At 35.6% G+C, this 23,910-nt stretch overlaps 1 protein-coding gene across 2 annotated transcripts in view; it reads right to left on the minus strand.

Moving 5' to 3' along the window:
• The window catches only part of KIF27 (kinesin family member 27), an 86,685-nt gene that overhangs the window by 16,962 nt on the left and 45,813 nt on the right, over positions 1-23,910 (minus strand). For both annotated transcript variants that reach the window (XM_036021787.1, XM_028515047.2), the window contains 5 exons: positions 21,745-21,950; positions 18,478-18,675; positions 11,151-11,264; positions 8,075-8,251; positions 2,819-3,034 (listed from right to left, as the gene is read on the minus strand). In XM_036021787.1, the coding sequence (XP_035877680.1) occupies positions 2,819-3,034; positions 8,075-8,251; positions 11,151-11,264; positions 18,478-18,675; positions 21,745-21,950 (911 nt within the window). The remainder of the gene's footprint in view (positions 1-2,818; positions 3,035-8,074; positions 8,252-11,150; positions 11,265-18,477; positions 18,676-21,744; positions 21,951-23,910) is intronic.

Genomic DNA, 23,910 nt, shown 5'->3' on the forward strand with positions numbered 1-23,910 from the left:
CTTTATATAGTGCTAAGGACACTTTGGTACAATTTTAGTTCCTACAGTTCTAGATCTAAGTTAAGGAAGCACCAAAATATGATAAGGTAGTACAGCAACCATAGAACCCTGAGACCATCCTGCCCCCTAAGGCTGCAGCGTGTAAACATTGGTGGTTTCCTCTAAGCCAGCAATAGGTATAGGTTAACAAGATGAGTGGCAATGGGAAACTGTTCCAGGATGAAAATTTACCACAACTCAAACCACAGATTACTAAGAATTAACTATCCTTTTTCACAGAGAACTTTTCAAAACTTTATGGTGAACGCAGGAGCTTGTTATAATGCAGATTTCTAATTCAGCAGGTCTGGGTAGAGCCTTAGGCGCTGCATTTCTAACAGGTTCCCTGGTGATCCCGTTGCTGCTGGTCCAGAGAGATAAGGGATCTGAGGGTAACAGGAATCTAAAACAGTGGTTTCCAAACCTTTAAATCACATATCCCAATCAGTAAAAAAACTAACAAAAACTTTTGAGCAAGCACTACACACATACAGACTTGGGCAAAACTAGGCTTACAGTTGCATTGTGACATTCTTTTGACTTAAACCTATTGTAATCATCATAACTTGCATGTGCTTTTCCATACGAGCTGTACAACTTTTGCCCACCCCTGAACCGAGTATGTATTGTATATTTCTCAATAAATTATATGTATCTTCTAATCTTAAAACATGAAATTGAAAGTTTAAAATATGAAATAAACATAGATATAATAGTTCCTATATTTTCTTCTATGCCTCAATTACTAGGCAACTGCTCTGCATTATTAGAAAAATAGTTAATTTTAAATCTTAGTTTCTGGATTTTACCAAAGGTGATTTGTTTATGTTAAACTGTTGATATAAAACCTATCACTTTACCATAAAGTAATACAATCAGAAAAATATTTTGAGTTATTGTGGAGAGGGAAATAATTCTAAGCAAGATTAAAGACATTAAAACAGCAAACCAATCCACTTAGGTTTTATTGTCTTGTGTCCTATCAGCATCTGATGTTCCCCATCATCTGCTCCTGGCAGATCCATGTGGTAGTATCAGTACTAGATTGAAAACAGTGGGGAGACCAGAGCCCACTACAGAACTACACTAAGAACCGACCATGTGGAAGGAGGGCACAGAGAAGCTAACCTGACTAAATGGGACCCAGAGTGGCTTCTACATAGGTAGCAAGCACACTCCTCTATTTTCACCACAAAACCCTACATAATTTTAGTTATAGAATTCCACATGAAAAAGAAACTAAATGTTTCTTGATGACAATAACGGACCCTTTATCCTTCTGCAAACGTAATTTGCTCATTCCCATCTCCATGTCTTATTTAAAAGTGTTCTATCTAAAAACGGTCTTTTTTATATTGACCAATGTAGTATAGTATGTTGTGTTCTTCATAATCCAGCTCAGGATTCCAATCCACCAAGGCTGCCTTAATAATCTTCTCCCAAATGATCACCACATTGCTTTGTATAAATAATGTAATAAGTATGGCTTTATTATATTGTCTATAACTTGCTTTGTTATGTTCTTCAGGGTTCAGAGTTTTCTTATCCTTCCGTTTTTCTCCAGATAGAGTGTAAATTTCTCAAGAGAAGCACAATACTTTTTGCTTTTTGTTTGTTTGTTTCTTCCATAGGGCTCAGTAACAGTCCTGGGCAGGACAGAATTCCTTACTTATGTATTTTTCTGTATTTTAGGCTCTCATATCTTCAAATTTACCAGCTTGGGCTCCAATCTGAACAATCCCAAGAGGACAGCCGTATTCTGTGATCCTCTGCACAGCTACCTAAGTTGAGTTATAAAATAGGGCAGTAGACATTTACAATGCCACAGAGCCCCGAATTGATTTAGTCTTTAATACCTGATCAACTCAATGAGCAATAATCTAATACAATGAAATCCTCTCTCCTGTTCCCTCTTAACCAGGCCCCTTAACGTCCTCTCATTCTTGCTCTAATCTAAAACACTACAAGATTCAGCAAGGTGCATGTTTCCCAGCTACTCACTTTCTCTTAGTAATTTTCTCTTGCTTTGGTAATGACAAGGTGTCAAAAATAAATATTCACAGAGAAAATCTGCACTCAAAAGTTCATCTTTGTTTGATCACAGGTACCATTGCCAAATGAGGTAAAATTCTGAAAAGAAGACAAAGTCTAGGGCAATTTGATAGGCAATATGTGAAATATCTTTTACATAATTTAAAAAATAAAAGTAAGAGGAGCTATATGGTCCCTTAAATGAAAGCTCTAACTAAAGGGTATTTTTATTGGGATTTGAATTTTATGCGTCTGCCTGGAAGCGACGTGCCCCTTCACATTGGGCCTTTCTCAACCGAGGTAACAGAAAAAAATAACCCTCAATGCCCTAAACATCCATTAAATGTAATAAATTACCTAGTATCATTCAAGAAAGATGCACAGAGAGAAAGAAGGTGCCCTCTTTGGAAGAAATGAGAAAAGGAGTCCCTTCAAATCACTGTGTGCTTTGTGAGTTCAGATGAGAAACCTGGCTGAGAAAGTCCAGACTCTCGAGGAAAGGGTCGGTCTCCCAGTCCCTGGCAACCCAGGAAGGGGCCACGTTCAAGGACCTCCACCTGCACAAGGACTTGGCAGTCCCTAGTCAAGCATGGCTCACGGTGCCCAGTAAACTCAATGCATCTGACGAATTGTCAAGAAAACAAAGTTCACCAGATTTATCATTTTTATGTTTAAGTGACAGAGACGAAGGAAGTCATTCAAGTGATCCGTCATACAGCACTTCCAGTTTCAAAGAATACTGACTTACTTCAGGTGACAGCATGCTACCGTTTTTAAGTTTCTCATCCACACTGTTTCTTCGTCTCTGTAGCTGATCTTTTTCTTTCTGGAGGGCTTGAACTTGTTCCGAAATCTTTCTTTTCTCCTCAGCTGTGCTGCTCTGGAGCTGTACACTCTTTTCAGACAACTCGTGGTCCAACAAGTTCAGGCGAGTTGATATTTTCAAACTATCTGTGTTTAAGGCCTAAAAAGATACAATCAACAAGACACCCATAAAACATTTATTAGAAATCCAAATTGTGTATAATTAAGAAAAATGTAGAGAAAATTACTAAATATATCTTTAGCTTCTACATTACTGTTTTCTCTCATTAATTTTTTGAGGGGAGGGTAGAGGAGTTTCATTTTCTAAAATCTTAAGTTGACTGCCTTTTTTTAAAAAAATGAAAATTCAAACAATGAATTTACTACCAAGTATTGCTGGGCCACACCAGACTACACAACATAGGTTTTGAGAGGTTGTGTGTGTGTGTGTGTATAATTATTATTATTATTTTCTAAATTGAACTTTTCTTCTTTGACCTGGTTACAACACAGAATTAATTACATTAAAATTTCCTAGAGTTTGAGGTTTGGTTTGTTGTTGTTTAAACATATAATTCATTTCTACTTGTTTCACTCTGGTCAGAAAATACAGCCACTTAGATTTATGGAGATCTTCATCATGAACTAAGTTAATTTTTTACTTACTAATATTTTTTCATCAAAGTAATTTTATGTATACATCACCATAAAGTTTATAACCTTTTTAAAAGCCATCCTCCACCCCACCCTTTCCCCCAAATCTTGTTCCCAAGAAACAACCATCGTCAATGTTTTTGTTATTTTTTCTGGCACTTGTGTCCATGTTTCTAGAAAACTATCAATTTTAGATATTGTCTACTGACTGATTATGAAAGATTGGGATTTGGCACTTATGCCTTCTCTTTCCTACTCCTCCCTTTATTTTCCTAATATGTACTGTTTTACAGTTTTATAATAAATCAATATTCCATTTACATGACCTTGTGAATACAGTTTATATCTGATCTATAAAAAATGATCATACCTCCACCTGATACAACTTTTTTTGTATCTTATAACTAATTCTTCTCCAATAGAACTATATAATTCCTCTCAACGTGATTTTTTCATTTGATCAAATTTAATTAGGAAGTCTTTTCATTCCATTCTTTTCTGGAAACATTTTGCCTGGAGCCTTCCTATTCTGGCTCCACACTGGACAAGCTGTTTTGGGATTTTCCTTTGGTATTATCCTGGGAATTTCCTTGTTGGGTCACATTTTCAGTCCCGAGTCTTCCTTTTTCATAGTTTATGCCCTCCTTTTTGTCGAGTACATCCTCCAGTAGTTTCCTGAGACAGGCCAGGTGGGAGATAATTTTTTTTACTAGAAAATGTTCACATTCCATCTTCACATACAATAGGTGGTCCTTTGTGACTGGCTTCATTCACTTTACATATATTCAGGATTTTCCATGTTGCAACATGTGTCACTACCTCATTCCTTCCTATTGCTGAATAATATTCCATTGTAAGGATATAACACATTTTGTTTATCCATTCACCAGGTGATGGACATTTGCGTTGTTTTCAATTTCTGGCTATTATAAATAATGCTGTTATGAACATTCATGTACAGATTTTTGTGCGGATATGTTTTTTACTTCTCTTGGACATATACCTATGAGTGGAATTGCTAGGTCATGTGGTAATTCTATATTTAACCTTTTGAGAAACTGCAAGATAGTTACCCAAAACAACTGAAATATTTGAAAACCCCACTGGCAGCATATGAAAGTTCTAATTCCTTCGTGTCTTCATCAACATTTAATCTATTTTTCTGATCATAACCATCCTTGTTGGTGAGAAGTGGTATCTCATTGAAATTTTTATTTGGACTGGTGTAGCCACTGTGGAAAGCAGTATGGAGATACCTCAAAAAATTAAAAATGGATCTGCCTTTTGACCCAGTAATCCCACTTCGGGGAATATACCCAAAGGAACCCAAAACACTAATTCCAAAGAACGCAGGCACCCCTATGTTCATTGTAGTGTTATTTACAATCACCAAGATGGAAGCAGCCCAGGTGTCCATCAGTAGATGAGTGGATAAAACAACTATGGGACATTTATGCAATGAAATACTACTCAGCCATAAAAACAAACAAAAAAATTTACCGTTTGCAACAGTATATATGGACCTGGAGAACATTATGCTAAATTAAATAAGCCAGTCAGAGAAAGACAAATACCATATGATTTCACTCACATGTGGAATCCAATGAACAAATTAATCTAACAAGCAAAACAGAGACAGATTCATAGATGGATAGCAGATAACAGCTAATGTGGGGGCGCAGGTTTGGGATGGAAGGATTGAGCAGAAAGGAGAAAGGACTCATGGACATGGACAACAGTGTGGTGGTTGCTGGGGAAAAGGAGGTATAAAGGGATGAAATGGTAATGGAAAAAATACAATAAAGATTAAATTTTAAAAATTTTTTGATTTGAATTTCCCTGATGGCTAAGGATGTTAAACATTTGGCATGTGCTTACTGGTCATCTGTTTATTTCTTTGGAGAAATGTCTATTAGATCCTTTGCCTGTTTTTAATTGAATTTTCTTTATATTATTGAGTTGTAAGAGCTTTTTATATGTTCTAGATACAAGTCCCTTACCAGACATATGATTTGCAAATATTTCCCCCAATTCTGTGGTTTTTACTTATTTAATGGCACCCTTTGTATCACAATTGTTTTTAATTTCGATGAAGTCCAATTTAATTTTTCTTTTGTTGTTTATGCTTTATGTGTACTATCCAAGAAACCACTGCTTAACCCAAGGCCATGGAGATTTATGTCTGTTTTCTTCTAAGAGTTTTATAGTTTTACTTCTTATATTTATTTTACGTCTTTGACTCATTTTGCAGTGAAACTCATATATGTATCAATGCAGGTTTTTAACTATCATGTTCCTTGTGTGAAATGCATATGATCAATTCTTTTATTTATTAAACTCTAAAAAAGATATATTTTTATGCCTTTTATTCAGCAAAGAACCCAGTAATACAACAGTCTTAAGTTTTCCTTCTGTTTCATTAACACAATCTTGAAAGAATTAATTTTGCTTTGATCTACCGTGGGTTTCATACTCTCAATGTATCTCAGTATGTTCTTGCTCCTAAATATTACATCTTGGAAGTATAAAATGTGTTTTCATTTTTCTTATGTATCATGGAGTAAACTTATCTCTAGAAAAAGACTGTCCTTATTCCTTTTTATTTTTTCTTCTTATGATACAAAACATATCACAAAGGTCCCAGGTTTTCTTCTATTTACTCACTTGATATTTTAATTTGGTAATCCCCTTTGCTCTCATTTACATGTTTTAAAGGGCAGCTTTTATTTTATTTTTTTCCTTTTGTTTTTATTGTTATTCAAGTATAGTTGTCTACATTTTCCCCCCACCATGACCCCCGCCCCACCCATCCCTGTCTCCCACCCTTGAACCTACTCCCTTTGGCTTTGTCCATGTGTCCTTTATACATGTTCCTTGATGGCCCTGCCCCTATCTCCCCCCATTATTTCTCTCCCCCATCCCCTCTGGGTACTGTCAGTTTGTTCTTTATTTCAATGTCTCTGGTTATATTTTGCTTGCTTGCTTGTTTTGTTGATTAGGTTCCACTTATAGGTGAGATCATATGGTATGGATGCCATATGGTATGGATCATATGGTATGGATCCATATGGATCATATGGATCATATTTGTCTTTCACCACCTGGCTTATTTCACTTAGCATAATGCTCTGGCAGCTTTTATTTTTTTTTTTTTAAGATTTTATTTATTTATTTTTAGAGAGGGAAGGGAGGGAGAGAGACAGACAGACAGACAGACAGACACAGACATCAATGTGCGGTTGCTGGGGGTTATGGCCTGCAACCCAGGAATGTACCCTGGCTGGGAATCGAACCTGGGACACTTTGGTTCCCAGTCCATGCTCAATGCTCTGGCAGCTTTTAAAACTTCACCCCAACAGCTAACGGGAGCATGCCACCTGGATACAACACCAGCAACTAAGGTGATTGGAGGGGAAGCCCTTACACCATGTAAAGCTGCCTGGTGCTAATACCTATTTCAACATGTTGGGAGAACGGAGGACAGAGCAGAGGTCCATATAGGTCGCCATCCCTGTCTACCTGTTATTTTGAGTAGAGAGGCTAAGAATACACCACTATCAACTCAGATCCTACTGATCTAGACTTTGGATGAAAGGCAGATCTAATAAAGGTCACTGATCTGCCTTGTTCCTTGATTCAATATTTAGATTGGCCTGGGACTCATGGCCTACTGGAGGCAGACGTTTGGGTAGGGAGTCCTTTTCAAGTCTGTGGCAAGCCAGCTTCATTTTTAGATTCTGTTGTTGCTGTTGTTAATGATGAAGATATGCAAAGATACATCAGAAAATGTATTGTCATGGTCCTTCTACTCCCTTCACAATCATTTTTTTTTTTCAAACCCTGAAATTGAGGCAAGCTCCTTCATAAAATCACTTCTTTGGCTCATAATATCCAAGTCCTCCAGCAAAATTTTTTGTAAAGATCCCTAAATCTTTATAATTTGAAAAATAAGCAAATCTTCATTATATAAAATCTTCTTTTATAGGATACCCTGCAAACCTCTAACTTTGGATGGTAGTGATAGCTAGATCATTTTGAGTCTACTATTCCAGATTACCAATGTTCAGTATACAGCATCAAATATTTATTTTGAAAATATCCACTAAAATTAAAATAGAGGTTTCCAGGGGAAATGGAGAGTTGCTGCTTAATAGTTACAGAGTTTTGTTTGGGGTAATAAAGAGTTTTAGAAATAGGTAGGAATGATGGTTGTATAACATTGTGAATATAATTAATGCCACTGAATTGTACATTCAAAAATGCTCAAAACAGTAAACTTTATGTTATGAGCATTATTTTGCCACAGTTTTTAAAGTACCCAAAAAGTTAGTAATAAATCATACTGGGAAGAATACTGAACATTTTACCTGAAAGTTGCAATAGATTTTAGTGCTAGCCATTACATAAGCAGTGATAAGCAAAATACACTGAAAACCAGAAGCGTTTTCTTCTGATTTCCAACTTCACAATGGTTTACTTCTTGGAGAAAAAAATCCTACTTTATATGACTTACAACCAGAATGAAACAGCATATTAAACAGAATACCTGACTGGATCTCAACTTCTTATTTTCCAGGTCACTCTTCTCCTGTAACAGGGCCTCCTTCTTAGAAACTATAGCCTCTCGTTTCTTTAGCTCTTCTTCCAGCTCCTCTAATTCTTGGCGTTGGTTCAGCACTTTCTCTACTTCTTCATCTAACCACTTCTTTTGTTCAACCAATTTCTAAATTAAAATTTTAAAGAAATGTTATTTGTTTTCCTTCTTCCATAAATGAACATTGAAAACTACTAGTGAAAATAACAAAATAGTGTTCCTGTCTAAAACTGTCTAGAAGTACATGGCTTCAGTTAACATCTTGCTGTGTTGTAATAAGGAATTAAACTTTACTCCCCAAATATGTTCGAGTCTGGAATTTTTTAGGCTGACCAAGAAAGGGCTGACAATTTTCTTTACCTACATTAAGAGTTAGAATACACTGGGAATCTTTTTCTCCGTCGTAGCACTGCGTATCTCCACCATAGCGTTTATGCTGCTGGTTGTTCTACATACAGTCTGTTTCCCCAGCTTGAGATCCTTGATTGACTGCGGGATTGTACTTTTCACCCTTGTATCCCCAAAGGCCACCTTTGTTGGCCTTCAATAAAATGTTATAGGAATGACTAAATAAATACCTGATTAAATCAGTTAATCAATGAAGTGAATGAGTGGATACACACAGTGGAAGGCACAAATGATGGAACATAGAAATCCACTCTACTGTATTCTGTCAACCTCTAATAATTATGCAATAAAATATAGTCAGAAAGATTTCCAAAACAAGCATTTTAATATGCTGTTGGATTAAGGGTACCCAGAAACAAGAACAAACAAAAATATGAATAGAATGTGTGCAAGATGAAGTCCACTATTGCCTCACTACTGTAAACACATAGTGCTTACAGTAGTGAGGCAATGCCAACTAAATAACAGATAACAGATAACAAATCAACATAGTACTGTTTTCCAGTTCATCTCAAACTTGATTTTAAAAAATGGTTCCTAGAAATCTACAATAAGACAATGACATAGTAAATATGCATGAGAAAAAAAAAAATAGAGCAAAATGGCCACAGCAAAGAGCCACCAGTCTTTGACCCAGACCTAGAAAGTATGGTCCAATAGGACTGTCACATCCAAGCCATACTGAAGCCTAAAGTGGTAGCTCTACAATTTTTAGGAACAGAAAGAATACCACAGAACAACTATAAAAAATACTTTAGTTTTGTTATATCCAGCTATACCTTAGAAAGTCCATATATGAGATCCTATGAAGTCCAGCAATTAAACATATTCTACAAACATTCCTTGACTATGAGACTTGGTTGAAAGATGAACTACTAAGTTTTCGTAAGCTCCACACCAACAGGAGAGAAACCAAAAAGTTGTTATTGTTGATAATAAATGCTAACTCCTAGGTACCACGTAAGCAAAAATGGAGAAAGGGATTGGTTTTGCCTGGAAAATGGAAGAAATGTCAATGCCAGCCCTACAGGGTAGGTAGAATTCTAGCTGTCCTTTGAAGAATGGGTAGGAGTCTGCTAACATAATACAGGTTTTCTGGGGAAACAAAAATAAATGAATTTTTCTGCAATTAATACAATAAAGGTTATTATGATTTGTGTAAATTCACTGTATCTTAGTTTTCTGAAAATTTCTTAATGTATCTTTTCTCTTTTTATAGCAAAAGTTCCTACCATACAGTTCCAATATTAAATACTTTCTTCTTATAAGGGAACTCCATATCAAATCAATGTCTTATTATAAGTTCTCTGGATACTCATATTGATTAACTTATAATCTTGTCCTTGTTTTGAGCCAAATTCTGGAAAATGGGTTTTAGTGTTTACAACATTAAAAACATGAAGTTTTGCATTTTGTTTAAAGCCCAACAGTTAGTGTAAGCAAACAGGAATCTCTTAATTACTGTACTCACTTAAAATTTAAATCCCTAACATTTTAAAACATACCTCTCACTATTCTTTGCCTTCCAACCTCTCCTACTCCACCCCACACATACCATTTCCACCACAAATGCTCTTTAACCAATTTCTAAAATACACTAGTAATATAAATAACTGGGAATACAGTAAGTCCTCACTTAACATCATTGGTAGGTTCTGCAATTTTAAGCAAAACTACGTATTATGAAAAATTTTTTTCTATAGGCTAATTGATATAAACAAAAGTAAAGTTCTTAAGGCATCTCATCAACATTATAATGAAATGATGTTGAATGAAATAACGTTATTGAAGGACCTGTTGTACATTATAAACTAAACTTTACTATTAAAGTATAAAATTTAGGAAGAGAGAACACATTTTTCAGCATCAAGGTGATGTGTATGTATTTGAATGTAATTACAATTTTAAGTATAGTATTTTTCTGTAAGATTTTTAGAATTGCCATTTTGAATTTACATAACATTAAAATTTTGTTTTTCTGAAATTTGGTATTAGTTTATGAATTTCATTTTTTTAAAGACTTATTTATTTTTAGAGAGAAGGGGGAATGAGAAAAAGAGGGAGAGAAACACTGATGTGTGAGAAAAACATCCATCAGTTGCCTCTCAACACGCCCTCAACTCTGGGCCTGCAACCCAGATGCCCTGATTGGGAATCAGACCATCAACTCTTCATCTTGGGCACCAGCACCCAACCCACTGAGCCACAGTGGTCATGGCTGAATTTCATTGTTTAAATGTGGCACTAAAACAACAGCTTTTTGAAATATTATATATGGTGCACAGAAAATGAATGGAGAGCTCTGATTTTGAGAAATACACGAGTATGCCTCCATGAAAATAAACCAGTTTTGACATGAGAATAAATACAATCTAGTAAACATGGGTTTCATGTATATATTCCACAATATTCAAATACCCATTTTTTATTGAAGAATACAGCACATTTCTAGATAAGAAAATAATTTTTAAATAAAAGTTTCATAAGAAATATTAGAAATTTTAACCTCAAGTGCAAAAATCTAGTGTTTGAAAATTTTCTTCAGAGTTCACCACTTTTTACCTCTATGTACACAATCATCAAATAGAAGAAAAAAAAACACTAAATAGAATTGACAAACCTGTAATTGGTCTATACTTCCAAATGAACCTTTATTCCTTTTCATCTTAAATGCATCAAGGTCCTCGGCTTTCAGTTTTAGACCTTCTTCGAGTTCTGTTTTTAACTTTAGTTCCTGTAGAAAAGAGAAATCAGAATTCCTTATGGCTTTTACTATGTGGCACTCATTAAATATTTATGAAATAATCATTTTCCTAACATTTGCTTCCTTAGTTTCAGAAAGAAAATGAATAGATGAAGGTTGGCGCTATTTTTGAGAAGAAAATAGCATTAGCTCCTCATTGAAACAATTAAATCTCACATCAAAAATCGGGGTTTACTGACAAACTAAGTGGGGTTTTTTTTCATTCTTTCCCAGTGTTACAAATTAGTGTAACATGGATAAGTCTGAAAATGATAAATGTGTTTTTCTCTTGTGCCTTTGTGAACTCATTACCCTTAGTTAGTACACCCAAAGCACCCATCCACCATGGGGATATTAGAATTTATGACAAAACAGCTTTGCACAGTGGCAGTATCGTAGCCAATGAGGTTTAGTGAGACACAATTACTGCTAACAGAATTTATGACAATAGATATGTAAAAAGAAAGGTATTAGTCCATTTCTGACACTCAAAAATCAGATTTTGTAGCATGAGAATAGCCTTGCAGGATGGATCATGGTCCTGTGAAGAGTATTTTCCAAATTCCTTTAGTTCCCATCCACATGTTAAGAGTCACGTCAAGAGGCCCAATGCTCCCAGTGCTCTCCCGAGGTTTAGAGCAGATGCCACTGTCACCACTACAGCTTAGGAGGAATCAGGACGGAGGCCAGGAATCAAAGGAGGCCAGTCCACAGACCACCTCTTACTGGTCCATAATAGGTAAGTACAGAAACTGAAAGTGTCTATACTTCCACTTCAATGTCTATACTGAAAGTGTTTCAGTTTCAATTTTTATCACAATTTGACAGAATAACTTTAAGTCTGTTGAATCTAATAAGTAGAAGATGGACTTTTACATTTTAATTTATGTTTTTTACTAGTTCATGTTTTTAAGAAGTATTGGGCTGTGATAAATTAGTAATAAAATAAAAATTGTACCTCCCCCACAGGTCATTTTAGAAGTATTGATATAAAGTAAAACAGAGGTCTACCATTTTCCAGCCCTGGGAATAGCAGAAAGAAGAAGAGAGACAATAAGAAAGATGTGTGTCCCAATTCTCCTCTCTTCAGTTTTGGCCCAGAATGGTGGTGGTAAGTAAGGTATCACTGAGGGTAGAGGTAGAAAATGTGTACTGCAGGTGCAGAAGACTCACACCCATGTGGGATGCCCGGCTTTCCTGAAAGAGAAAAGTACAGTCAGGAAGAGAGACTAACTGAACCCCCTATTCTCAGGTGACATGGACCCAGAGTTGAGAACCAATAGGGTCAATTATCATGGAGAATCAACCCCAAAACTGAAGGTGAGGATAGACCACAAGCTAAGTGAAAGACCATGAGGACATGAGATGAAGTCAAAGCACCACCATGCTCTATGCTAAAAGCAAGACCAGACTATGAGTTACACCAGCCACATGTTGCATCATCACAGGCCAGCAAATAAAGGTGGACAAAGGAGAGCAGATTCCAGCTATTCACATCCAAGGACCAACTGGAACTCAAGGGGCCACTCCCCTCTCACCTCCACATGCTACAATAAAAAGCTATACACCCAACCACCACATACACTGGATTCCATCTGAGGGAGAGAAGCACAGGGCAGAAGAGGCTAAGAGAATGACTATTCTTATTCAAGAGAGCTGAAAATTATTTAAAGGAAATGTTTAAATTACCATAAAAGGTTTAAACAGATTGGACATTTGGTCAGTTCCCACCATGTGTCCAGCAATTATCATGACATGTATTAGGCAGGGTCAGGGGATGTCATAAAGAACACAGGTCTGCCACAGACTGAATAAATCTTCACTGCCCACTTGAGTTGCATTATGGGTGAATTTGGACCCTATTATAATTATTACCCATCGAGTTTTCAGGCTTTCCTAGATCTAGCTCACAGTTACGATTTATCGCCTGCCATAGTCACAGAAACTTCAGGATGCTTAGACAAAGGTAACTTGTACTTGGAGCTAACTCTCTGCAATTCCTATTCTTCCCTATATGCTTTAAAAGAACATTGCACTAGATCTAATTCCTTCTTCTACATGTTGCAGTAGACATTATTGCCTTTATTTTATATTGTAATCCCTGTTACAATATTAAAATAACTTTCTGCCAGGCACTATGCTAGCCTTTTTACATCTATTCAAGTACCCCACTTGATCCTCACAATAATCCTACTGCCAGGGATTATTATGAACTAAATTTTAGAGATGAGGAAATTAGTGCTTAAAGAAGTAAAAATACGCCCAAGATCACACTATGGCCCACAATACCAGGAGTTCCCACACCTTTTCTTATAAGTCATCCATGGACTTCAGTTAAGAACTGCTGTTCTAAGAACCTATGCAGGGTCATAGTATTCCCTGGAGGTGGCGCAATTGAGTGGAAAATGGACAAACAGGAGTGTCACTTAGCTCCCACAAGAGGGCAGGATGACCTTTAGGACTGTGAGCAGGTTTTCTGTCATACAAACTTCAATATATCTTTGGGGCAGGTCGTTCCTTTTTCTGGAATTCTCATTCTCCCCCTTAAATGGGTCATTTCTCTTGAATGTAAAATATGGCTAAAGGAACAAAACTGTCCTATGTCAGAATGTAAAAAGTTAAAGTTACAGACAGAATTATATTTTAGCAGTATATGCTCTCTGGCTAAAAGAGTTTTTTCTTTTCCCTAAGCATATATTTAGAAAGTTCTATGTCTTTCTTTTTTTAATCCTCATCCAAGGTCATTTTTTTTATTGCCTTTAGAGAGAAAGAAAGAGAGAAACATCCATTGGTTTGCCTTCTTGCATATGCCCCAACTGGGGATTGGACCTACAACTTGGGTATGTGTCCTGACCAGGAATCGAACCCACCACCATTTGGTTTATGGGATGACACTGCAACCAACTGAGCCACACTGGCCAGGGTGAGAGTTCTATGTCTTGTTGGTTTAAGCCATGGCCTATGAGAGATGAGCAGCTAAGATCCAAAGACCATAAGAATGGCAGGCAGGCCTGTTTCCCACACTGCAGGAAGGACTTAAAGAGACAAGGTCATTGGCAGTAGAAATAAGAATTGAACAGATTCAAGATATTTAGAAGATATAACCTATAGGACTTAGTGGTTCATTGAATACGGGATAAGGAAAGAACAGAGTCAAAAAATGACTGCCAAATTTCTAGCTTACCCAATTAAGTAGATTGAAACATCATATAAAGCATGCTGGAAAACTATATTTTCTTCCCCATGAAGGAAGCAGGGAAGGGGGACAGTAGGGAGATTAGTAAGGAAGATCATAAATTCATATATAGGATGACCTAATGAAGATATCACCAGATATGAATCCAGAGCTCAAAGAGCAAATCTGGGATAAAGGATTAAATTTGGGAGTTGTCAGAGTTTAACTGCAGCCATGGAAAAAGATGAGGTAACCCGCGACAGAATATAGAAGAGGACACAGGAAAGGGCTTTGAGGAATTCCCATCTGTAAAGGACTCATAGTGTAAGATGAGCTAGTAAGAGATGTTCCCTGTAAGACAGAGAACAAGCAATCAATCAGATAGAGAAAAAAACAGAGAATAATTTCACCAAGGCAATGGGGAAAATATTTCAAGATAGAGGAAGTAGTGAACTGTGCTAGATGCAACCAAGGTGTTAAGACAAGGACTTTAACCCTGACCAGTGTAGCTCAGTTGGTTGGAGCGTCATCCCATAACCAAAAGGTTGCAGGTTCAATTCCCAATCAAGGCACATACCTATGTCATGAGTTCAGTTCCCTGGTCCAGATGCATATGAAAGGCTACCAATCAATGTTTCTCTCTCACATCAATGCTTCCCTCTCTCTCTTCCTTTCTCTCTAAAAGCAATTAAAAAAGGGCCTTGAGTGAGGATTAAAAAAAATGGCAAGGATTTCACGGAGAGAGAGCGCTAGGGAACTTCTCAGAGCTTTGAAGTGGAGCCTGAAGCCAGACTGGAGAGGATACGAAAATAAATGGAAGCAGAAAAAACAGAAACAAATACAGTAAACTTTTCCAAGAAGCTTGGTTATAAAGGGGAGAACAGAGTGAGAGAAAGTAATATAAAACTGAAGGATTAATTTTAGGATGAGCAAAAAATCTAAGATGTTTAAAGAAGGATTCTAGGAGAAAAGGAAAAGTTGGAAATATAGAAGAATTAAGTGAGTTAAAGAACGTAAGTGCTTAGCATAATACTGACTGAGGGTAAATACTCAATAAATGTTAACTACTGCCATAATAATAATTCCCATTATTGAGAATGAGTAAAGGAAATTAAGAAAGCAATTCCATTTATAATAACATCTAAAAAAGAGAATACCTGGGAATAAATTTAACCAAGGAAGTAAAAGACTTGTACACTGAAAATTATAAAACACTGCTAAAAGAAATTAAAGACATAAATAAATGCTCCATGGGTAGGAAGACATACTGTCATGATGTCAATACTACACTAAGAGATCTACAGATTCAATGCAATCCATATCAAAATTCTAGTGGCCTTTTCTGCATAAACAGAAGAATTGATCCTTAAATCCATACAAAATTGCAAGGGGCCTTAAATAGCCAAAATAATCTAGAAAAGGAAGAAGAAAGTTGGAGGGCTAACTACCCAATTTCAAAACTTAGTATAAAATCACAGTAATCAAAACAGCGTGGTACTAGCATTAGGACAGACTTATGGACAAATGGAATAGAAATCAGAGTTTAAAAATAAAGCCATAAATCTACAGCCAATTAATTTTTGACCAGGGTATCAAATCCATTCAGTGGTGAAAGAATAGTCTCTTCAACAGATGGTTCTATGACAAATAGATTTCCACATGAAAAAGAATGAAGTTGGACCCCTATTTCACACCATACATAAAAATTAACTAAATATGGATCAATGACCTATTAAATAACCTATTAAGAGCTAAAGCCATAAAAATCTTTAAAAAACACCACAGGGGTAAATCTTCACGATCTTAGGTTTGGCAGTGGATTCTTAGACATGAAATACAAGAGAGAAAATACATAAATTGGACTTCATAAAAATGAAAAACTTTGCTGCATCAAAGATTATCAAGAAAGTTTAAAGACAACCTACAGAATGGGTTGAAATATTGAAAGTCATGTATCTGATAGAGTTAAATGTTCAGAATATATAAAGAACTCCCATAACTCAACAACAAAAGACAAACAATCCAATTAAAAAGTAGATAAGACTCCTTCCATCACCATTTATCCTCCATATGCCTTCTTCTGTCTCCCTCCATCCCCTTCCCCTCTGGTAATCACTATGCTGTTGTCTGTGGCTATAAGGCGTTTTTTGTTTTGTTTTGTTTTGCTTTAACTCTTCACCTTTTTCACCCTAATTTTATTAACTAGTGTTACCCCAATAAATTCAATAAAAAATAAAATAAAAACAGGTTGAAACAGGAACAAAAAAGTAGATGAAGAACTTGAACAGACATTTCTCCAAAGAAGATATAAGCACATGAAAAGATGTTGAACATCATTAGTCTTTTGGAAAGTACAAATACACAATGAAATACTACTACACAGGAAATTGGATGTCTATAATAAAAAATATAAATTAACAAACACTGGCAAAGGTGTGGAGAAATCAAAACCCTTATACATTTCTAGCGAAGATGTAAAAGGTGCTGCCTCTATTGAAAACATTAAGTGCTTCCTCAAAAAAGCTAAATAAAGAATTACCATATGACCCAGCAATTTCATTCCTGGGTATTTCAGTTCCAAAGGAACTGAAAGCAGGGACTTGAACAATTACTTATATGCCAATGTTTATCACAGCATTATTCACAATAGCCAAAGGTGAAAACAACCCAATATCTACAAACAAATGAATGTATAAACAAAATGTTGTATATGCATACAATGAAATATTATTCAGTCATAAGAAGGGATGAGGTTCTGATACATGCTACAATGTGCATGAACCTTGAAAATATTATATGCTAAGTGAAATAACCCAGACACAGGACAAATACGTTGTATGATTCTGCTTTTATGAAATATCTAGAATAGGCAAATTCATAGAGAGATAAGTAGATTAGAGGAAGAAGGGGACAGGGAGTTCTTAATGGTTCCAGAATGTCTGTTTAGAGTGATGAAAAAAAGTTTTGAAAATAGGTGGTGATGGTTGCACAACATTGTGAATGTAATTAATGCCATTGAACTGCACAACTGAACAATGTTAAAATGATATATTTCATGATATATATATGTGTGCATATATATATATATATTTACCACAGCTTATAAAAGTTAATATGCAATAACTGAAACCTATTAAATTGCATAATTTAAGTGGGTGAATTGTATAGTATGTGAAGTATATCTCAATAAAGCTGTTAAAAAAAAGAATCAGTAACTTGTATTAAATGTTTTTTAAGTTCCCTTCCATCACTAAATTCTATGATTTTTTTAAGGTCTGAGAATAGATTATATTCCAAAATTAAATATATAGAAAATCTGCAATTATGTTCCAAACTTTGGGTCTGGCTTCTCCTGTCAACGAGAGACTGGTGTACAGTGCTAGGTAAGGGCCTGTTGTTGCTGTTGTGATCATGACCTCCCCTCTATATTCAGAGCCCTGCGAGGCGAGTATGATTAAGGCCATTATAGATATGAATAAACAGATTCAAAAAGGGTGACTTTCCTCAGTAAGTGATCCAGCTAGGAACTGGGAGAGCTTGGATTTGAACCTGTGCTAGCCTGGCTCCAGAGCCCAGGCTGACACCACTAGTCCCCCGCCCCCGGTCCAAATCCATTCTATAGACCTGCTGGATGCTATGGATGAAATGGGACCATTTTACCTTGTACTTTTTTTCCATGCCGCCACATTGACAATGCATTTCAAAGCACTTTGAAAATGGGAAATCCTATTCAAATGTTAGATGTTATTTATGAAGTTGGCTTTAAGTGTTTTTGACAGCCGCAACTAAAGTTAAATGGTATCACTGAACTTTCTTTTGTGAAGTCAAACCTTCAAGACAGTACTCAGAATTCAACACATAGGTTTTACTATGTAGATGAACAAAGCTTTAAAGAGAATGAGGAGAGCAGCCATGCACAGGCCACGGTTAGATACCTCACAAGCCAAACAAGTCAAGACCTTGGCTTCCTTAGCTCTGCGCCATTTCACATTTCATATTATGCTTAGCAGGAAAGTATGACAATATTACTTTGATTTTTTGTTGATCCCGCTTAATCTCTGTATCCAGTTGCTTCCTGTTTTCATTTTCTTCTTGAAGTCTTTTTTGCAGCTGTACCTTTTGATATTTCATGTGATCTACACTCTGCTCAAGTTCACTGGCACATTTCTCATTTTGGATCGAAAGTGATGCCAACTTCTTACTATTTTGTTGCTTCTTCTGTAAGACCTGGGGCCACATGGAATATTTCAAAATGAAAAATTGCATCTCATAAACATCAAGTAAAAAACTTTTCATTCAATGGCAAGGGTACACATTTTGCCTAGATTTTACTTTATTTTTAATTTTTCATGGGTTCACAATTGTTTTCTACATTTCTACTTTGATAACTGGGCAACCACCATAATTTTCACAAGATACAAAGAATGATGAGACGCCCTAATGCTGACAGCCAAAGAGAACAAAATTCATCTCTTTGCTTTTTATTAATGAGTATTTTAATTAAAAATATTGTATGTACATGGTAAAAATTAAAATAATACAAAACTGAACTTACATTTAATTTTGACAGTAATTGCAATGCTGGAGCAAAATAATACTAGCATTTTAGTGTTTTTTCCACATCAGTATAAGTACTGAAAATCTTATTTAAAAGTGAGATAGGTTATCATTTGGCTTTTGGTCTTAATCCACAGATGCTCAAAAGTGCACCAGTTAGCATTAAAATATTAATGCAGCATATATTACTATATTTTGCCATTTATAATGCACATTTTAACCAAATTTTTTAGGGGAAAATAAGGATGTGCATTATACATGGGTATAATGATTGCCTTCGACGGGTATAATAATCCAGTGTACAATGCACACAAAAACCGTGGGTGTGCATTATATATGGCAAAATACAGTACATATATCTAATGAGACAAAGAATGCAGATTTCAGCCCTGGCTGGTGTGGTTCAGTGGATTGAGGACCGGCCTCTGAACCAAAGCATTGCCAGTTGGATTGCCGGTCAGGGCATGTGCCTGGGGTGCAGGCCAGGTCCCCAGTTGGGAGTGTGCAAGAGGCAAAAACACATTATATTTGTCCCCATTTCCTTCTCCCTCTCTTCCCCTCTCTCTAAAGATAAATAAAATTTTAAAAAAAAAGAATACAGGTTTAAGATTTTTTAATTAAAAAACTTTTGTTTCACAAACTGAAATAACTTAATTATACTAAAAACTTGAGTATTTCAATATTTAAAATGGTATGTTAGAATACTGAAAGCTGGTATTTTTACTACAACTATGTGATCCTGAAATGTTATTTTACCTTTCTAAATCTTAGCTTGCTCATTTATAAAATAAGATAAAAATACCCACTTCAAAGGATTAAATAATGACTAAGTAACACATACAAAACATACAAAACACCTGCTATGTATATGGCACTTTGTGACTCTTCATATCTGGTAACTGTCATCCTCCTCCTCACCCACTCCACCATCCTCCACCATCTTCATCATCCCCTCCCCCACCAGTTCTGCATGGATATGTCAAAGGCAGTCATTTCTAAAACTACATAGGGATCTTGTTTCAGTCCTCTACTGTGTGAGATGTTTTGTCTGAATTTAAGTTCTGTGTCTTCTTTCCTTTCCTTATCAGGACCCTTAGGAGAAAAGGATATGCAGCATGAAACTTGAAAAACAAAAGGAACGTGGTACTCACAAGCCCTATTAATAATCTTTCATTTAATTTCAACCATTTTAGTTGTATGAGATATAGAACACATAAAAATAATCTTTGCTAAATCCATAAACAAGGCTTAAACAGAAGATATATAAATATAATAACCTCCTTAGAAAAATAGTAATTCTAGCCATTATTAATACTGATATAAGAATTGAAATTATAATCAGAATTGGTTAGGATATAAAACTATGAAATTATAAATAATATTTTATAATAAGTACAAAGAAAAATCTTAATTGTTTTATTCTACTAATGTTTTGTTAAAATGAGTACTTTATTACACATCACAACTTTAATTAAAGGATCAAGCAGTAAAACAGAATTAATCCCAAGACTCTTTGAGGTGAACTACTAAGTGCAAATAAGTATTCTGAAGACAAGTAAAAGGTGTGATATGGACAATTACCACATTCCTTTAATCAGTTCAAACTTTTGAGTTATTATTTTAACTTGGTGTTGACTTGAGGCTACTTAGGTAAAAAAATTTAGTGGTGATGTCCAGATGTTTGAAGTGTCATTATAAAACCCCAAGAGGAGGGATGTGGGGGGCACTGTCAATTTCTGCATTCCCACATAGAACAGGACCTGGCACAGAGGAGATATGCAGTGAACACCTTGTTGAAAGAAAATAACTATAGAACAGTTTCAAAAATAAATAAATAATGCCTTGAATAGGTTACCTGCAATCCTGTTCTACCTACAATTCTGTTCTACGTACAGTGGAAAAGATATGAAAGCAATAAATTATTAATAAAAAATGAAAGAAAGCGTTCTAGCAAATTCACTGCAATCAGATTAATGAAGCAGTCTGACAATACCAACAGTATCCAAAAAAGGCTTCCTTACACAAAATCTCTGTAATCAAATCTCTCTCATAGGATAGAATTTTTAACTGCAGCTATTTCTGAGGATATATCTAAATACAGCAATAGGAAATTAATAAGCTATAGTACTAGGAATTATTAACCTTTCTTCAACCAATCAGTTATGGGTTGAGAAAACTGAAACAGTTATTTGCTGAGTGTCTACGAAGTGCCATGCAGATGTTTTATACCATTATTTAATCACCAATCCTTTGTCCTTTAGAAAAGAACATTATTTCTGTGGTTATCTTCATTTCTTACCTTATGTTTTTTGATAAAAAGATTAAGGTATTATACTTCTTTCTTAAAGATTTTATTTATTTTTTAGAGAAAAGGGAAGGGAGAGAGAGAAAGGAAGAGAAACATCAGTGTGTGAAGGAAACATTGGGTTGCCTCTTGCAGATCCCACAACCCAGGCATGTGCCCTGACTGGGAACTGAACAGGTGACCTTTCAATTTGTAGGCCAGTGCTCAACCCACTGAGCCACAACAGCCAGGTCAAGACAATACACCTCCTGAATGCAGAAATATATTACCCAGATCAAAATTATGTAAACCTACCAGCACTCGGGAAAAGAAAAGCTGCATTCCAATTTACCTTGCTGGTAAAAACAGAATCTTACTTCTTTCCTAACTACATACAAAAATCCTCAAAAATAGAAAGCTTTAAATAGGTTTTCTCAATTACATTTTAAAATTACCTGGACTTTCAGCTTTGCAGCATCCATCTTTTTACGGAACTCCCTCTGTAATTTTACTTTCAAAGCAACATCAGAAAGATCTTTGTTTTCCAGTTCCTGTAGCTTCTTTTCTGTCTCAATTAATTCCACTTTCGCCTGTTCTGCTTCATGTGCAAGTTTTGTTACTTTCAGAGAATATTGTTTGCTTACAGACTTGGCATCATTACCTTCACCATAGTAATAACAGTAATAACAATTACAAGTTGTATTTTTAAAAACCAAAACATCAAAAACATAAAAATCATCTACTCCTACAAATCTAGCTGAGCATTGTAAATATTTAAGGCATCACATTAAAAATTCAAACACAACTTGCCACCTGGCCTCTTAACAATTAGTTCCTTAATTATTGTTTCCATCTGGTGCCAATCTTCACAATGGATTTTTTGTGTTTAGTGTGACACTTCTGGTCTTCTGAATATGTAGTTGAGCTCTGCTGGCATCAAACTCTAGTTAAGAAGGGTATCTGGGGTTACTCTTTGGCCTTTTACTTATTTCACTTCAACTTCCTGCTACCCATAATCTGTTTCTCTGAATTCTTTTTTTTTTACTACTAGTATGAAAAATTTTCAACATACTAAAAGTAGAGAAATGATACTAACAGGTGCTCATCACCCAGACTCAAGAGTTATCAAGACTTTGCTATAGTTACTTCATCTATGTTTTTCTTTCACTTCATTGCTTAAAAATTGTAAAACAACCCCAGATGTCATATCTCACCTAATCAGACTTCAATGAGCATCTATACAAAATATGGACCCAAACAAAGAGTCATTATTACACCTAACAATATTAATACCTACCAATGCCCTATTCAGACTTCCCCAATTGTTTCAAAATGTCTTTTACAACTGGCTTATTTTAATTAAGACCCAAATAAGATCCATGACACATCTGACTGTTATGTCTCTTAATCTTTTAATCTAGAGCTGACCCCCTCCTTTTTCATTCCATTGAACATGTTAAAGATGAATTATTTTTTTAAATATCTTATTTATTTTTAGAGAGAGAAGGGAGGGAGAAAGAAAGGGAGAGAAACATCAACCAGTTGCCTCTCACACATACCCTGACAGGGGGCCAAACCCACAACCCAGGCATGTGCCCTGACCGAGAATCGAACCTGCAACCTTTCACTTTGCAGAATGATGCCCAACCAACTGAGCCACACCAGTCAGGGCAAAGATGAATTCTTTTTAAATGCTTTTCCTACAAATATTTAGAACACAGAGAAAAATAGAATGAGATGTTTCTACATTTCTTTTCATTCTAACCCAGCTACTGAACCTAAAAACTTGGTTTTGATTGGTTCTGAATAGTTGGCTGTTCCTGAACTAGACTAGCAAACCCATGGCAGTGGGAACTAAGAGTCTGGAGGTGACAGTTTGTCATACTGTTACACTAAAAATCTCTTAATTTTTAAATAAAAAAAGTTATTAAACTAAATATACTATGAGTTGTCTTCTGGCTCTACACTCTATGATTATTTGACTAACTTCAAAATATATATGACTACTACATTTTAATAAATCTAAGACACCATAAAGTGTTTGCACCAATATTTTATGAACTAAAGTACAGTGCCAATTAACCAATGGCATGATAAGATGCTAATATGCCACTGATTGTAAGGTATATTCTGATTACAGAGATATTAAAATGTGAAAAATGTGTTATTAGAATTTATAAAACAGTACAAATCACTTATTATTGGCTGAAGTAGTTGCAATTCTTTGGAAAAAGAATTTATTTATTCTAAGGAAATTTATTCTAAGGAAAAATCTTTATTAAGGCATCTCTGAAAAGTCAGCACACACTGACCCTTTTGCTAGTCACCATCTTAGTTTGCTAGAACTAAGGGTCCCTTGGCTCTAATGAGTAAGAAGAGGATCTTCTCTGTGTCCATTCAGGTACCCTAAGGCAACCAGAATGGGTATCCCAGGCTAAAAAAAAAAGTGTGCTTGTGTAGTGAGATAGCCCATAGTGAGATAACTATCTAAAAGAAAATCATTTATTCCAGAAGGGTAAATGTCCTCAACTTCCACAGGCAGTAGCCTGGAATCTTAGGGATAGAGAAGCTATTTAAATGCCTAAATCAGTTCCTGGATACTCCTAGGAGAGTGCTTAGGG

The sequence above is a fragment of the Phyllostomus discolor genome, chromosome 3 (assembly GCF_004126475.2).
Source record: "Phyllostomus discolor isolate MPI-MPIP mPhyDis1 chromosome 3, mPhyDis1.pri.v3, whole genome shotgun sequence".
Lineage (NCBI taxonomy): Eukaryota > Metazoa > Chordata > Mammalia > Chiroptera > Phyllostomidae > Phyllostomus > Phyllostomus discolor.